This window comes from Calidris pugnax, unplaced genomic scaffold, assembly GCF_001431845.1.
Source record: "Calidris pugnax isolate Ruff unplaced genomic scaffold, ASM143184v1 scaffold20, whole genome shotgun sequence".
In the NCBI taxonomy this organism is placed as follows: Eukaryota; Metazoa; Chordata; class Aves; order Charadriiformes; family Scolopacidae; genus Calidris; species Calidris pugnax.
In genome coordinates, this window is record NW_015094510.1 from 20552111 (window position 1) to 20571131 (window position 19021).

Consider the following 19021-nt stretch of genomic DNA (forward strand, 5'->3'; position numbering starts at 1 on the left):
TAGTTTTTTCTGGCAAAAGTTAAGAACAAAAGACCAGCAAGTGAAATCTGTTGAGTTTGGAACATTTCCAGATTGGAATGGACTGTACAACATCTTGTGACCGAGAAAAGCATACCTCTATTAATTACTTCAGTGTAACAGACACAGCAACTTCATTAAATAAGAATAATTTGCTATGCTTAGTGGAAAGTTAGCTAGAGTTGTGAATAACTTCCTTATTCATCTTTTTGGTTACATTTTTTAGAGCAACACATTATGGCTATTTTTAATGACAAAAAGCTTGCACTAAAACAGATATTTTAATTTATTTTCAAGCTACCGTATTTTCATTGAAACATTGTCCTGATTATAAAATTTAGCTGGCCTGTCTGACAAAATAAAATTTAGCTGGCTGTCCTGACACTTTTAGCAGTTTAGATATTATGGAAAACATTTTACAACATACTTAGATGCTAAGCGCTGCTCTTCTGCGTGTTCCAAACAAAATGTCCTTCAGCAACATAACTTTAATAACAATCACATAACTTATTACCAATTGCTTGATATAGTCTGGTACAAAACATCTATACATATTTACCACACGGATGTAAGTGTGCGTGTGGGCATGTGCAGGGAAAAAAAATTGTATGAGGTTACTTATGCATTTGAACTAACAGTAGTGTAAAACTCTTCACCTGAACAAATATTAACAAACAGATAGAGATAGAATGGAAGAGACTTTTATAAATACAAAGCAGAATAACTCATTATAACGAGTACTGTTTTCTTTTAACAGTCACAAATGCTGAAGCCACTTCCTTCTTCTCTTTCTCTTTAGTGCCCTAAACACATCTTATCAAATAGATATGAGCCCTGCTTTGTGAAGCAGGAAGCAGAAACTGGATTTATGAACTGCATAAAATACACTTAGCATCTGCTGGGTCAGGAAGTAAAAAAATCCGTATCTACTTAGTACTGCCTATGTTTGGCACAGAAGGACATCTGATCCACAGAATGATCCTAATGAATTTTCTGCTCTCTTGTCTCTTTAAACTTCATCTGCACAAAAACAACACTTCTCAACTTAAGAGGAGAGTAGGACTGGTCTGCCAGTCAAGCAGATTGTTGCTGTTGTAACGTATAGTAAGTAAAATAGCATAAGGTTCCTTTGTTATGTAAATGAAAAGAAGACACTGGAAAAAAAAAAAGATGGTCCACTGCATGTTGAAGTTAGAGTGCACTTAACCTCAATTTTCATTTGAACACAAAACTAAAGACAGCAAAGTTAATGAAAATCTGGCTGTGGAAATTCAAATACCCTAACTAAACTGGAAGAGAGCTTTTAATGTATTAAAATCATGGGAATGAACTGACCCCAAGCCAATTTTGAAAGAAACAGTCTCTAAAATGACTGGTCTAGTAGCAAGTACTTTCACCAAAGAGGTAAGTGGAGATAGCAACACATGACGAGAGAATACCAACACAGTTTTTCTATATAAGAAAGGGGGAAAAATGATCTGGACAACAACAAGCCTTCAGCTTAGACAACTACAAATGAGAGATTTCAGGATTTATTTTGGAGTAAAGAATAGCAATGGAATGCAACGAGAGCGATTACAAAATGGCTTTGCCAAAAGAGCTTTTAAAATATTTATTGCTCTAAGAAAATAAGGGCCAACGTAGTAAAATTCAGTAAAGCTGGGATTGTCACAACAAATTTAGTAATTTAGTCAGGAGAACCTGGAAACTAATAGAAAGTGGGAAAGTAAACTGCCTAAGAAAGAGATATCAAATAGTTTCAAAAGAAAAACATCAGACTGAGGAAAATTCCCATAGGAGTTACCTCTTTTACAATTTTAATAAATATTTCAGATAAAAAAGTAAAAAATTTCTGGTGAAATTTGCTGATGATAAAGTTACAAGGTACAACTGATGCATAGAAGAATGATTATAAGAAGGAATTATGACAGAACTGCAAATTACATTTAATAGTGAAAAGTTATGCATCTGGTGACTAACATAGAGATTCCCATTATAAATGGCATTCATCAGCTGGAAACAACTGAAGGGAAGGACCTGGATACATCAGTCACTGGGTAATTATTCAGTTACAACACTATTACCGAAAAGGCAACTACGATTCCAAACTTTTCTGAAGAAAAAGCTTCTGCAAAAGTCAAGTATTAATGGCATTAGAGAATGGGTAGGGTTCTTTATGGAATACTGTGTACACTGTTATATTTGAGGAAAATAGAAGTGCCACTACAGAGACCCACAGTGACTGACTGTTACAGAAAAAAAAAAAGAGTTTGGCTGATATAGACAGGCCGAATTAGTACTGAGAGGGTATACAACAGCTATTATATGTGCATTTTCAGGACACAAACTGCAGAAAAAGGATTTAAGCTAAATGGAAAAGTTGGCATGAGGAAAACTGAGTGCGAACTCACTAGGAATACATTTAGATTGCGAAGTGACAGTCATCACTATGGAATTAAGGTTCTGGAATAGCCATTCAAGTTAGAGTAGCAAATTCAAAAAAATCAGAACTAATTTCAAGGCTCTATAAATAGGACTGTACTTAATTAATCATCAGCTGCCTTGTAATCTTTTGTTCCCAAATGACAATAAAATGCCTAGAGGATTGCACCATTTGAAGTTAAAAATGGAAGGAAAATTAAATTTGTGGATATAGAATTTAAATATGACATACTGTACAATACATAACACTAATTAAAATTATTTAGGAAAAAAATATGAGTAGTTATTCTATATGCAGACAAGTGTATGGATACTTGATATCCACAGAAACCAGGCCTGTATCTTTACCCAATATGAATATGCTGCACTAAGTCAATTAAGTTTATCACTTTGAATAACAATCTCTAAAAACTATCTAAATACAATGCATTAAATCTCCTTTTTAAAACATCAAGCAAGCTAAATGAATTTAAAAGGTCCAATTTACTTTTTGCAAATAAAAGGAAATTAAACTCAGAACAAATAAAATTGCTTAAAAACTACCTCTCGATTACAAATACTAGAAAATTAGTATTTTTGGAGTTCAGATAAATATGTCTGAAAAGATGTATTATAAGACCTATTAGATCAGCATTATTATTAGTTCTATTTTAGGCAAATTATAAACTCCTGAGTCACAAAACCCAACCAATTTTATTTACAACAACCATAAATCCGTAAGTCTCATTCTGTTTATTATACTGTGTCATAGCACTTCTGTTGCCTTCAGAATTCAGGAATAAAGAATGCCGCTTCATAAAATTATTTAGAAAAATCTTAAACTGGTAACGCGTACGCTTTTATAAAAATACTAAATACTCAAAGCAACTTAACAAAATGATAAACACGAACAGAAGCAAAATATAACTGATTGCATCTGTCTATGTTACAACGTTGTGACAGTAAGCCTGTAAATTTTCAGCAAACCTCATCAGTTTTCTGCAGCACAAGGCCATGTCAGTAGACAAAGCAGAAACATTACTAGATCTAGTGATCTTAACCCCGTCAGAAATAGGCAGTTGGAAGCCAGATGCCTCCTTCTTACTGTTTTTCATTGTAACTAATGAGTTCATCTACTACATTATGGGAAAAATATGGGCTTAAGTTAACTAAATGACATATTGTATATCTGGTGACCTCATCCGTCACGCTCCTTCCCTAAAATATCTTGTTTGCTTGTGATTTATGAAGTGTATTGTAATTGTTTTAACCTACTGAGTTACCTAAATAGCACTTGCACTGCTTCCATATGCCTAAAAAAATACAACCCCCCCGCCATGTTTATTAACTTAATAATGAAACCTTTCATATCTAGGCTAAACACATACAATTTTGCCTTTATAAAAAATGACAACACAAAATATTCTGCTTTTAATATTTATTTAGTTTCAAAATGGAAAAATTGTGTGTGCATTCTTGTTGTCCATTTTCTTTTCCATTTCATTAAAAATTGAATTTCATTTAAAAATCGGCTGAAAATTTTCAAAAGTAAAAAAGTATGAAAACTATTATTTTTAACTGCTTACAATACGGCGAGAAATTTATTTGAAATTCATACTATCCTACATCATTGTCAAGTTTCTGCTGCAAACAATATAGCAACATTTGGCAACAGAAGGTTTGGGGCAATGTTGATATAGGAGTTGCTGCCACCTTTCAGTCTGAATGTGCACTGGAGAATTTATGAGTTGTTTTCTGTACAGCTATCTTAAGGCATTGATAACAACTTTTATTAGCTGCCTTTTATGTACCCCTTTGTAGTATTCTACAAACTTTCAGGGACGCTACAAGATGAAAATGCTTTCAGTCCAACCAAGCAGTGATACTATAGCTTCCTCCATAGGTGGCAGAGTCAACTAATCAGAAAGAAAAAATTCTTCCTAGCAACATCAATCTACTAGTTTTCATATATGAGAAGCAGCACAATTAAAATGAGATGAGAAACTAAGTATGGGGACAGAATCAAAGAGTAATGAGGGGCTGATTTAGAAGTACCTTGACAGGAGTAACCAAGAATGGAGTTGCAACAGAAATGTCCTCAGAGGCTGAGGCTCAACAGTGAGAAAAGTCACCCTAAACAAAACGTTAAGACGCTAAACTGCTCTGTATCTCCTTGGGACCTTTTCTCTGGCATTTCTATTTTTATTTGGAAACTGTAAAGAGACCAGAGTACAAATTCCCTGTATAGTGTTTGTGGTCATGGCCCAACCACAAAACGTGTACTCATTATGGCAGCCTGGCCGGTATTACTCTTCACGTAATAACTATGCATTGATAGGCAAATCTGGTCCTGCCCCACTACTGGAGTTCATGGGGTTCTGTGATTTCTGAGGCAAGGCTATCTGAGCAACACTGATTTTATTTTATAGAACTTATCTGCTGTTCTAAATATATTTTATACAAGTTTCCTTGTTAATTGAATTATAAAAAAGTGAGGAAAAGAGCCCAGCTTTGGGTTACTATCTGTCATTCTTGCACTATCAGACTTTCACCTAGGAAAATCCTTGAAAAATGCCAGACCATTTATCCAGGTTTCTAAAATTCCTGCCAGACCAAAAGCTGGCCCTTTGTTTCTGCCAGGATAGCAATGCAATGGCATAGATTCAGTTGTGTGTCTCACAGAGCACCAGTAATTGTGTACATGAGCACATGCCACCACAACATCCAGTTGGAAAGAATGAAAACTATAAGCAGGGATATCCCGGGGCTCAGATACAAATGGCTGAGGGCAGGAGGAACACAGTTGAAAACTGGGGGAACTGGGAAAGGTCAGACATGAAAGATTCTGGGGTGGGTTGACAATTGGACGGGCTAAGATCTTGAGAATAAGAGATTTAAGGCAGAGGGTTGTGAATTTCCTTTTAACCAGAGTGGATCTGTGAGGAGAAAGGATGTAGCTCTGGACCAGGAGAAACAGAGAGTCTCTGAAATGGGAGAGGAATGGAGCAGGAGAAACTTAGCTTGGGGGAATCAAGGTTGGGAAGTGATTGAAGAGGACAGTTATCATCAGTCTTTTTTCACAGCTGACACCTGTCAATGCACGTCTTCTCTTTTTGCTCACTGGAAATTGCTTCTATTTGCTGAAACTCCTCAAAAGTCTTATAATTTGTTTCTTTCCCTGCAATCTCCTGGACTCAATCAGGCACACAGGGCAGCTCCTTCTACTTTCACCAAACAAGAGTATGAAAAGGGCCACTTATGACAGACATAACTCTTGATTTGTTTAGGCAATGTCTTTAATCAACGTAGTAAGTTCTCCTTACTAACCAAGCTTCCTTCACTCAGTGCTTGAAAGGTAAGACACAGGTACATCAGTCTGATTACCTGGGTGGCAGCAGTCCTAAATCAATGCATTTCCAAGGCATTAACTAAAAAAGATTTAGATTAAATAAATTTAAGAAAATGAAAAGTTGCATTAAAGAAATGTCAACTTTAGTGTCCAAAACCAGCTGTTTACATTTGAAACAAAAATGAAATAAAAATTAGGAACAATACGGTAATATGTATTTTTTCTAGGTGAATTTCCCATTTCTGTCACTTTCTATTTTTTATTTTTGTCTTGCATAAACTTAAAAACACATAATGAAAAAATAGGTTAATTGGCAGTTATCTATGACAATATCTGTATTTCTGACCTTTGCTGATACAGATGATATTTTTGAGATTAGACATCTCTTGCAAAAGAAATTTAAAAGAAATTTGTTGCTTAGTTTTACAGCATCCAGCAATAAAAGTTAACAGTGAAGCACAGAGTATGTTCCATACATATGATGAAACTGATACTAAAAATGTTCTATATTTAGCACCACCTTGAAAAATCAAAAACTTTAAAACTATTTTCATTTGTTTGTACAAATTACAGGCAAGTATTGATGTTACTTAAAAAAATCCTACTACAACTGCATCCTGCGTACATAATGACTGATCAATTAATAAAGAAATATATGTGCAAACCTTTCTTCTGATGCCTTCAGCAGTTGGTGAAGGGCAATAAAAAAATACATCAAGATGTATTTATTACTATCTCCTGATCTTCAAATGCATGTCCTCTCAGAGGCAGTTGGAATAAGCAGCATATATTTCATCAGGAAAGCAGTATGATAATTTTGAGCAGCAGGCAGAACTTCAGTAGAATTTGAATGTTATGATTCTCATGATTGTCACCCATGTCCCTTATAACATTCCCCTCAGTTTCTTGAAAACATATATGCAACTAGATTTTGAGGAAGGCGGTACCATTAATTTTGTCAGGACTTTGTGGAGGCAAAGGATATTTTGAAAGGCAGTGTAAATTAGTCCTTTACTCCACTTTGCATAGTTGGACTGCTACCCATATACCTTTATTTAGTTTAAAAATAGGCTGGAAATCTTTATTCTACTACATTAGGAATATAAAGAACAGTGTAGCAATGTACAATACCCAGAGTACTGTATACCTATGAGATCAGAAAAATGTGATGCTTTACTTGTCTTCTAAGAAAAAGCTGTTTCTGCAACTTTTTAATATAGTTCATTCTGTCAAGAAAAAAAAAAATCAATAGCTTCCAATCCATCCACAGCACATACCTTTAAGAAATCTGTTCATTTACAGTGCTTTGGGGAAAATACAGACAGTGATATCAAGAGAGTTGAAAAGCCAATCCATTTTTGATAAAATGTTCTGATAAGCTACATATTGATTTTCTTCGCACAGGATGAGGTAAATCACGCTGTTGCAATGCTTTCATTTCCAAACCACTTCTGAATAATGCTAAGTGGAAACTTCAATTTTCAACTGAAAATATCTTTCCATTATTTGGTTAATTTTAATTGTGTTCTCAGTAATTAACAGGCTGCCAGCTCAATAATAATAATAAAAAAATATTATTCACCCTTTGCCACTGCTGGAGACGTGGAAGCACTGTTGAAAGAAACAGTAGTCCAATAGACTTTCAGTAACAACCAGAATTGAGAAAATTCATCTTAAGCGATCCTGACCACCATAGCTAAAATAACTTCAAATTCGTAGCTGTAATTTGAAGAGGTTACTTGGCTTTACATGATAAGGCTTCTTAGCTGCTATTAAGAGAAGATAACATTCTCCCCTATTTGTGTCCCGTTCCAATGACCAGATATTTCTGCTCTCAAAATATGTACTAATTATTCTCTACCTGGTAAGAGAAAGCGTTACTCTTAAGTTTTCAGTCTCAGCTTCCAGACTTTCCAAACATAAGAGAGATATTTTCATATCAATTCTGGGAAAATATCCCTATCTTACCAGAGAAATCAACTGAGGTCAACACGTTATTTTCTAAGCTATTCCAATTGCTGCCATTGCAGAAATATGATTTTCAGCATTTTATGCTCAGTTCACAAGGGTAGTTCTTGCTGACCAAAAGTAAACACCACTAACGATTCATCTTAAAAGGACTGTGGGAACTGGCAAGTTCCACTGCTCAGGTGCACTTTCTGGATGTGCCATTACGTCAGAAGCCCAGAACAGAAGCTTTTCAAAGGACTTGAAATCATCCCCCATCACCAGGAGCAGAGATTAAGCTTTAGCACTGTCTCTTTACTAAATACAACACAGCTAGGACTTCTCACACACAATCTTTGTGGAAGACGCTGCTAAAGACGAAAGCCAAAGATTTTTATGAAGGGGTTTGTGAGTACATCAGACTGCAAGGAATAGTCTCCTTCGAGGATCTCAAGCACTCAGTAGGAAAAAAAAGGAGGCTGAAATCCTTGTAAGACAAAAAAGAGCAAAATTGAAAATCCCCTCAACCATACAATGAAACAAATTGGTATTCAATAATACTTTTTCAATGGAGAAAGGTGCAGGTTAGTTGCACTGCACACTGTTAGGCAGGTAGAGAAGAAATAAGGTGCAATTGGAAGGACAATGATATGCATTGCTTAGATTTATTAGATGCCAGGCACAGAGGGAATGTGCCTGCCAATCTTTAGGCGGAAGACAATATGTAATTGTTTAGATGGATATATAATTCCTAGTTTCAAACCATACACGTGTAGTACTCAAAGAAGGGTATGTATTGTATGTATCTATGAACATATATGTAACAAATTATAGCTGTCTATGGGATGGGGATATTACTAAGGCACATAATGTCATCAGACTGGATTAGGTGCCTGAGATCAAAGAATTTCATGTCAGCTTCTGTCAGAGAGCAAGTTTTGTGCCCGGAGTTCAGTTAAGTCTAGTCAAAGAAGCCAGAACTAATGTGACCAAGGAAGAGATCTACAATGATACCTATAGTGTGTGGAAATAGACAGGGATTTCCAGTTTATGTCTCTTACGTAGATCTCTAAAGCAGGCCAGATGAGCTGTACCCTAAACATGCCCTAACTTCTCTCCACCTACTATAAAGGGAGACTAGGATGACAAGCTCGGACACTGACTGATGATTTGAGATAAAAAGTGAGAATCTAGCACAGAGGTTATCTAGGCCAGGCAACTTTTTAGACCACTTGATAGGCTCTTGCATTTAGATAATTCTTGGTTTAAAGTCTCCATTTTGAAATCTTCACATATGCAGAGAAACTGAGCCATATGACATTCCAAAAGTCTAACTCATTCGAACTCTTTGGTACTGTGAACAGAAAGAAACAAGCCTGGCAACATTTACTTTTGTAGGACTGTGTTTCTCAAATATACTTCAAATGCAAGAGAATAGTTCTGATCTGCTACTTTCCTTGAGACTATGACAATAAATTACTCCAAAGAACAATACTATACATGACCTAAATTGAAAAGAGAGCAAGCTTTCTTTTCATCTTGCAAGTTCTGCTTTGTCTAAAACATTCTGCTTTTGAAGTACTGCAGGCCCTTTAAGGTTATCAAAAACTAGTAGGAGAAACCCAAGCACTTGCAAAAAACATATTACAAAGAGTAAATTTACAGACAGAGACACATTTTTCTCTTCCTCATAGATCAGCTTCGAAAGAAAAATAAATATAGAAGTATAGAACATTATAAAGAAATAAACATTTTTATTGTTAAATGGTAGTCATGGACACCATTGGTTTATTTTTTTTGCTTCCTGGGTTTGTCCTTTCTCCTTTAAGCACCATAAGATAACATATAGCTTGTTAACAGTAAAGGAAACATTAAATCCTTATTTTACCACCTACAAACATTTGTAAGTGCAGGTAGAATATATTTCACTGCAAAGCATATTTTAAAGTCTTTTATTCCAATACTACATTTTCTTTGTATATAAGTTCATCGATAAACTAGGCAAAGGTCAACATTTTATATGATGAGAACCACAAAGTTTTATATCAAATACAGCGATATTTAAAATCCTTGTAAGCTGCACTTGACAGCAGTTGTATTTACTCATACGTAGCATAAATCAATCATGTGCCTGAGTCAAGTAGGTTCTCACACAGCCTAAATATATTTTAACTGAAGACATTGCTCCATTGAAAGAAAAAAAAACAACAAACCTCACTGATAACAAAATCAGTACCTTAAATACTGGTATTATACCTATTTCTACCTTAACCTTCCCCTGAGAAGTTACCTGGTCAGATAATTAGATTCCATCTACTAAAAACGGATTTCTTTTAAGCAGCCAATCCCTCTCTGTAAATTAATAGAGATCTGTCCCAAAGAGACCTTGTACAGTTCTAACAATAATGACACAATTTGCTGTACTGAATTGGACTGACAAAGAACAAATCCTTTACATTAATTTAATGTCATGTGGAATGAATAAAATATACTTTACTTCCATGCAAAAACTGAATTTTTATCCTTTTTTTAATAAATAGGATTTTGCTTTCAAAATATGTAATTATTTTTAAATGCTATGTTAAAGCACTCTATAATATGTTAAAACATCTTAAAATTTAAAGTAATATTCAATGCTTGCTGCCAACATCTGAATGCATGTCACATCGCTAAAAGCCTGAAAAAAATGATTCTTGAAATGACAAAATAGGTTTTCACTTTTAGTCTTTTCTGACAGTATTGGCATTTTTTTTTTCATTTCACTTCCGCTAATGTTGTTCAAAACTGAGGAATCTATCTATAAATAGATTCTGCTATTTATAGACTCCAAATAGCAGAAACATTTTTCTTCTCTAATGGGCAAAGCAGTTCAGTGTTAGAAGCTGAGACCTCATTGGGTTAAAACCTTGAAGGATGGAATGTAGCGATAGGACAAGGGGAATAGTTTTAAACTGAAAGAGGAGAGATTTAGATTAGACACTAGGAAGAAATTCTTTACTATGAGAGTGGTGAGACACTGGAACAGGTTGCCCAGAGAAGCTGTGGATGCCCCATCCCCGGAAGTGTTCAAGGCCAGGCTGGATGGGGCTTTGAGCAACCTGCTCTAGCGGGAGAGGTTGGAACTTGATGATATTTAAGGTCCCTTCCAACTCTAACCATTTTATGATTCTACATCAACAAATGAAATAACTAGCTATGAATAATGTTTCCTTTATTGTATAATTTGTTTCTAAAGCCAAAACACTTCTCTTTTGTATCCTGCTCACACTTTTACTATACTTCTATTGAACTATTTAAAAACAAAACTATATTTTACTTTAACTCAAGGTAAAACAACTACTATAGACAATAGTATCAAAGACACAATTCTTAAAAAATGCCTTATCTGGTATATTTTGGTGAGTTTGTGTGGTTGCCTCCATTTCTCTTAAACTTTTTTTCTGCTTTTGTTATGTATATTTTATTCTTGTACTATATATAAGTAAGAAGAAAAACTATTTTTTCCCTTCCTTTTGTCACACATTATATCAAACGTCAAGCTTTGTACAAACAGCAATATAATCTCATTTATGTTGCATAATTTACTTTTATTGCATTAAAGTTGATAAAAATTAAAATATCTTTAAATATCTGTGTTTTGACGCAGTCCAAATAAAGGTGGTTAAAAATAAAATATCCTATGCCTGATACACAGAAGCTTGCTCTAAATGCAAAAAAATTATAAGTAATATTTAATTAAGTTTTAGGGGTTTATTCTGTAGTACTACATTGTACTGCAGTACTTTTCTGAATTTACAGCAAATTATTCCTTTTTTTATCAATGATGGATTAAATCATACAAATTCAACTATGTCACAATAAAGAATATTACATCAGCAAATTCAATGATCCATCCTACGGCAAACAATAGTCTTATTAATCAAAATCACAAACCCTTGCTTACTAGTTTTTAGCATTTAAAATAATTTATAATATACATACATGCACATACTAAAGTTTAAGAATGCCAGATTAACATAGTGATAGTTTCAGTTGATGTAATGAGTATTTTAATGTAATGCTCCGAGAACAACGTATGATAAAGATACGTTGCATTATTACTGAAGTAGGACATTCACTATGTCTGTTCTTTATATGCAATTTTAAATGTCTTGGGTTTTGATAAATCAATCTTTTTACTCATTGAGATTTTTCAAAATTATACCAAGAACATTTCCATCAGACAAATATTTAAAAATATTTTACAGTTCTGCATTCGCAGTACAGTGCATGCAAATAAACAGGGAAATGTACGTGCAAACTTGGCCAAAGTTACATTCAGGTAACTCTCTTTTTCAAGTAATGACATCTGAAAAACAATTTCCCTACATCATATAATATCTATTAAAACAAATCAAACAAACAAACAAAACAAATCAGGCCCAAAACATGTAATAGTTGCTCTGGTCACAAAAGCGGTTTCCTTCAAGAAAAGCACAGCACATTAACTAACAGGCATAAAATAATTCACAATACATACAATATCAGAGGTTTACATACCATCAAGAAGGCAAGAAAAAAAGCGAGAAAGGAAGGCAAAAGAACAGGGAAAGATATGGGGAAAGGGAATACTACAAAAGTACTACATACTTTATGTGGAAGGCAATATTTTTAAAATAGGCCTGATTTTATTTTTATGGACCTAATATTGTAGCAGAATAATCACAAACCAAAAGCAATTAAAATTTTCTACATCCATTGGCTCCTCCTCCTGACTACTTTTATTTTATTTTATTTCATAATAAGTAAAGTTAATAAATGGTAGTAAAAGTGGGAAAGAGATTTCCTGGAGAAATGTAGGCAGGAAGTTAAAGTTTTGAAGGTATCATCAGGTCTGATCTCCATGTAACCTGAGGCGTATGCTTATTTATCAACAATTGCATCACAGTTAGTTCTTGAATTACATTACATTAAATAAGAACACCCAAACAGGTTAGGAGATGATGTTAATATTACCTTTGTAAAATGAGTGGGCAAAGCTCTGCTCAGGAATTAACTTGGCAAGGAATCCATGGTTCAAACTTGGGTGAGGGATAGATGGTATGACCACAACTGTGGAGAAAATCATGGAATCAAATGTGAGCCAGCTAGTATTCATGTGTGGCCTGGTCCACTGTGGATCCATGACAGATATCCTATCTCATTGAAACATGCAAATATGGTATTATCAACAAAAAAAAATATGCATTTCTAAAGGAAGAAAACAAGTTCTGTATCAAGAGATAGGAAACAGCATACCTATTATTTGGGCACTTCAAGAGCAACATTCGTGGGGGAAAAGAGACACAGATAGATATATATACACAGACACAGAGGCAAGACAATTATGGATGAAATCATTCACTGAAACTAGCAGCTTCTTAGTAGAAACCACAACATATAACCAGGAAAGCACCAAAAAATTACGATTTCTGATAATTGACTACATTCATGTAGTATACTTAAAATGGAAAGCCTGCAAGCACATGGACTTTAAAAATTATGGGTAAGTAACTTAAAACATCAGGATAAATCAGAAAATAAGGACTAAATGTAAATACGACACAAATTAGAAGATAAATTCTATGAAGAATGAAAATTAGCAACTCCATAAATCAAGAAAGTAATTTAAAATCAATACAAGAAGAAAAATATACATAAAGAACTTCATGGACAAATTCAGTTACTGTTTTCAGCTGTCTTAATACAGAAGGTAGAGTTATAATCAATCCAATCAGACTTGAAAAAAACCTATTGAACTGACAGTGTAAAATATTTGAAACAAAGTGGGGTAGAGTTTGCATCCCTAATTTCTGACGGGTTCTGACAACTAACAGACTCCCTCCCTCTCAGGCTGAAGAACACATGCTAGTTAAAACCACTACTACTAATAAAAATCACAAACAGTTCAGTCAAAGAAGGCAATAGAAATGCTTCCTTTTTATTATATTGTTTCCATAGGCTTTTAAATGCAGGCACCAACACAGCAGGACTCCAAGAGAATACTTCACCACTACTCTTGCAAAAACCTCCTCATTCAAACAAAAGGAGTTCACACGGGCAAACAGATGTGTTTGCTGTTTATACATTTCAGAGTATAGAGCTAAGGATATCTGTTCTTGCTAACAAAAAACAGATTCAGGAAGATATGCTGATCAACTATCTTGTACTCTACAGCTTTAATTCCATCAGGCACTCTGTTTCTTTTTAATTATTTTCAAATTAAAGAAAAAAAGCATTAAAAAAAAGAGCAATATGCAAATGAAAATTAGTTATACCCTACAAGCAAATATACAGAATAACTGGAATCTGCCAATGTATGTTAAAGAACTGAATGATTACAGAGGAAGTAGCAAGTAATTTCCTATTAGAATCTTAAGCTGTTCACTAAAAAAATAATCAACTAACATTTGAAGAAAATAAATGTACCTGTACTTGTTGGTGAATTTATTTCTTGTCTGATATTTCTACCTGCCTGGCTCCCAGACCTTGCAGTTTCTCGTTGTGGTTCTAGTATATCGCGGTATTTGGAGACCATCAGAACGGAAATAAAGTAGACTACTGCCAAAGCTAAGAACTGAGCCTGTTTGCTGTCATCCTGTGTTGGAGAAAAACAGGAACAGACCTATAATATTGGACATTTCCAGAGAATTTTCACACAAGATCATAACAAGGCTTAATAAAGAATACCTTTCTGAAATGTTAAATGTTAGCACAGTATTAAAAGGATTACGTAGATTTAATGGCTTTTCAGTGCAGTGCTGTGCACACAGTATGTATTAAGTACTGAATTTTCCAGGCAATTTGGCCACTACACAAATCTCTGGGACTGTGGAGTCAATGGGCTTTTCAGAACAGAGGACTGACTCTACTCCGAGTGCTTTCAAGACTTCCCAACAGCAAGGGCAACTGACTTTTGCTGCCCCAAGGATGAGACTCTGAAAGCTCCTGCCACAAGAAGGCAAGTGGTACTACTGCTGAGGGAAACTAAGCTATCTAATGCTTTCCTAGCTAACAGTGGATGCATAAGCAAGCATAACAGCTTCTAGGTAACACGTAAAAGCAGGAGGACACTATTCCAGTAACAAATCTCAGCTCGCACATTCTGACTTCTCCTTCAACAGAATTGTCAGCAGCAATCCTAGTTTTTCAAGATTCTGATTTAAGTAAACACCAGGACCACAATATCTTTGCTATCTTCTTTTCCTCCCACCCCACATAGTCTGCTGTTCTACGGCAACTACCATCTATGGCTTCGATATCACCCTAATTGAATTTAAGTTGCTGTAGTTCAACTGAAATGTCTTTTATTATTGTTATAGTGTAAAACCCAACATGGAAGAATTAAGATTTCAGTCTCTATCTACTCCTATAGCAGTTTCACCTTGCCTTAATTCCACAAGTATGCATTCTCTATTATAAATGCGGTGCGTGCTTTCTATGTTTTTTAGTGTTAATTTGGCTGCCTGTCTTCGCAATTCTTAAAATAACTAGAAGTCCTCTTATTAAGTTCTTTCATAGAAATGCCAGTGAAAATATTTACACCATTCCCTTCTCCTCTTGTTCAGAAAAGAGTAGGTGACAGATGTTCACCCAGATTCAACCTTGCCCTCTCAAGATGATCAGGTCATTCAGACAGATAATTTTTTTTTTTGTGACAAGTTCTACTTTCTTCTTTTTAAAGCTATTTCTAACTTCAGTCTTCACTTCAATCCACTAGAACTTGGGTTGGAGAAGTTTAAACATAACATTATCTATTTGCATATATATAATATAGTAATTCCCGTTGTACTACTTTCAAACAAAACCACGTTGTGGTGCAGTGTTATGCTAAAGAAGAAGTTGCAGACAAACTTGAAAAACATTTTTATATGTATTTATATATAGAATATGGATATATATGTTTAGCAGAATTGAAAGTTATCTTTATAAATCAATTTGCTGCAGTTCTGTAACACATATAATAATATGGACAAATAGCTGACACCTTTAGTAATAGTTTTAATCAACATAGGTCATAACTGATTTATTCTAGCTGTGATTATTTGGCAAATATAAGATCAAGTCTGACTGTTAAACACAGTTAGCTACTTATCTCAAATAGCTTACCAGTATGATTTTTAAAGTGCAGAAAGTGGCTGGTAGTTACAAAGCCACGAGCAGATGGTTTGCAGATAATATACTAAGTGCAACACATGAAGGATATTTTTAATTCCGGTACAATCAAAATCTCTTTCAAAATATAAGTGATGATTTGCAGAAGAAAGAATTACAGCACATATTACTCACCACATCACGAAAAACAACTGCTCGTAGACGATTAATATCAACATCCTGAAGAAGCCTATCGGGGTCTTTTATGGGAGAAAGATTGCCAGGGACATTTTCAAGGGGAGTCTAAAAATAAAAAGTAGTGAGGTATTTTTTCCCCCCAAATATCAAAGCATTTCTGTTAGCACAACCTTAATTTGACACGTTTTTTTAGATATTGCCTCAATCTTAGATGCTTTTTTACTACCAATAAACTTCCAACATAATTCTGAGACAAGTGTTTAGAAATAAAGCATTGTTTTGAATTATTGTCTTAATACTATTTAGATATAAATTGTTACATCTTCCCAGTACCTTAGAATGACTGTATCTCTTCCCCTAATTTGCACACAAAACGTTCAGATTACAGTTTTTAATAGCAGTACAATAAATTATTTCTACTATGTGTGTTAAATTTTAAAAAAATGAGCAGAAATATTTTTTAAAATCAGCTAATGTCCATTTTACTGAAAATTATTACAGACTACAGAATAACTGTTGTTATTGCAAAAGCACAGAGTAGCGTGTTTCCTATAAATTATGATAATGTATTTCAAATGATGCTTAAGCACCTAAAAGTCTCCTTATACTGATTTGATTTGCAGTGAGTGTGTAAACGTGGAGACATGTAATGTTTTTGTAACATTTAATGAAATAATATTGCAAAAGGTATTTAGAGTTCTTAAATGGTATCTGAGAAAGTATTTAGAGAAGAAAAACCACTGAATTTAGTAATAAAAACACAGTAGCAAAAAAAGGAATCCTTGAAATCATACATAGTGTTGTATTTTAGTTATGGGCTGTCCTAAATTCTTTGAGATTTTAGTTTCAGGACTCCCAAAGTCTTAAAGCTGTAAATAAGTTAAAAACAAAAGAACAAGGAATTAATGACACTGGAAAAACTAAGCTGTAATTGAATATTAAACAAGTTTAAACAGAAAGTACTCATGTCTAATATGCATGCAAAGGTCTGTTGAAGTTGCCAGAAATCAGATGTTCCACCAACAAAGACGTGATTGCAGGATTTCATCAAAACTGCAAGCACCCCAACAGATTCAAAAAAGCTATGCAGGTATTTATGTCATATATGTATGGGGACTTGCTCTTTGAAGTAGACCAAGCAAGAGCAAAAAAGCTGTTCAAAATTGCTCTAGTCATACTATTGCATTAATGTTTTCTTGTATGAAGTAACCCCCCTCCACATATTTTTACTTTAAGCCAGTTAATAGCAAAAAACCTAAGCTTTTGCCAAATATTTGAGAAGGCAGTTACATTGTCTGCTCCTATAAAGCAGTGCTACAGACTTGTCATTGCTGTTGGTAACTGAAGACTGCGTTACCTTGGTTGCTGCTGATGCAGTTACAGCCTGAAGAGCTTCTTGAGTTTTACTGCTGATTAGTGACGTCTTGTTCACTCTCTCTCTCTGCCTTTGCCGACATTCTAAGCAGTTTCTCACAGCCACACAACAAACTAAAAAGAAGATATGAAAATGGTACAAATTAGAATATTTTTTCAATATTATATTCAGCACATCAATTAGCAGTCTATACATCTAGTCTGATATGTCAATAACCACGTACAAACAGTTAAGCGCCACGTAGTTCTCATATTACACTCTCTGTCGGCACTAAGACAGCATTATGGTGACTAATGAATTTCATTCTTTAGTTGAACAACAAAATGTTTTACATAACTGCTATATCACTTTATTAAAACCTCAAAATTACTAGTGCTTGAACTGGAGCTCTATTGATCAGTTATCAATACTTAAAAATCTGAAAGTACCTATGTAAAGCTAGAATAGAAAAAAAAAAAAGTAGATAGCAATTTAGAATTTGATGAAAATTGATCGTTGAGAATAAACCACAAGTTTTACATCGGGAGTAGTATAATTATCAGTGACCTAATAAGTGGTCTGAATAATAACAGGACAAAATCTGAGTACAACTCATCATTTGAGAGATAAAAATGTATGTGTGACATAACATTAGCAAAACAGCATTATGCCAAATGACAGTCAAAATTTAATATTCACAAAATATAATAATCAGTTTGCATAAACAGTTTGAGTTATTAATAAATTTTTAAATTTCCTACATTAATTGTAACAGTATATAGCAAATAGTAAATAGTGAAGATACATGCCACACTGTTGCATCCTATATTTACATCTACAGAGTCTGCACAGGCATCCCATGCTTTTAATCCTACATAGCCTTTAAGTAGTCATCCAAATCCATGGAGATTTGGATAAGGAAACCTGCAACATGCAGGTAAAAAAGCAGTTTTAAGAAACAAAAATATTTCTCCATTTACTTATATTTTTTTACTCTTCCAAAATACATACAACTTGAAACACAAAAGAAATTTCAGACATGTTATTTGAGTTTATTCTTGTGCCTAAATTGAATCAACCTTAAAACTGTACCAAATCAATAATAAATGGGATTTTTATTTTATCACATCACAGTCAGTACAAGCCCTTTCCTATATGTGTCACTATTTGATCCATCTGTAGCCCATTGATCTGTAAGTAATTATTTAATACAAACTGTCTGCTGACTTACCAAGCCTTAGGCACTGTCGCATTAGACCTCCAGAAGACATGTTTTTTTCAGCTTCAATCTCACTGAAATTTAGAGAACTGGCAAATACTAGTACATCAACCATTGCCATCAGACGGCTGAGAAAAGTTACTGCTGTCTCTGCTGACATTCCTTGTGTCACTTCAATATTTTCCAATTCAGTCTTTAAAAGGAGATAATTGAATTAAACAGTTTGAACACAACTGAAACATAAAGACAGCACATACACGTACAAATCTATTTTTATGCTTAAGACAAACATGTTGAAAAGTTACTTAAAAATCTTCTACTATTACCATTAGCATGAACTGTGAGTGAAATTCAAAGAAAGACAGCATGAAGAGTGAGAATATTGTTTACATTTAAATGCTGT

The 19021-nt window shown here is 34.2% G+C and overlaps 1 protein-coding gene across 9 annotated transcripts in view; it reads right to left on the bottom strand.

Annotated features, from left to right (window-relative positions):
- Positions 1-19021, bottom strand: part of NBEA (neurobeachin) — a 506029-nt gene that overhangs the window by 310474 nt on the left and 176534 nt on the right. For 6 of the 9 annotated variants that reach the window (XM_014965897.1, XM_014965899.1, XM_014965901.1 and 3 more), the window contains exons 26-30: positions 18631-18811; positions 17403-17533; positions 16043-16150; positions 14183-14351; positions 12731-12826 (exon numbers count right to left, since the gene is read on the bottom strand). In XM_014965897.1, the coding sequence (XP_014821383.1) occupies positions 12731-12826; positions 14183-14351; positions 16043-16150; positions 17403-17533; positions 18631-18811 (685 nt within the window). The remainder of the gene's footprint in view (positions 1-12730; positions 12827-14182; positions 14352-16042; positions 16151-17402; positions 17534-18630; positions 18812-19021) is intronic. The other 3 variants (XM_014965903.1, XM_014965904.1, XM_014965902.1) reach the window with 1 other exon arrangement.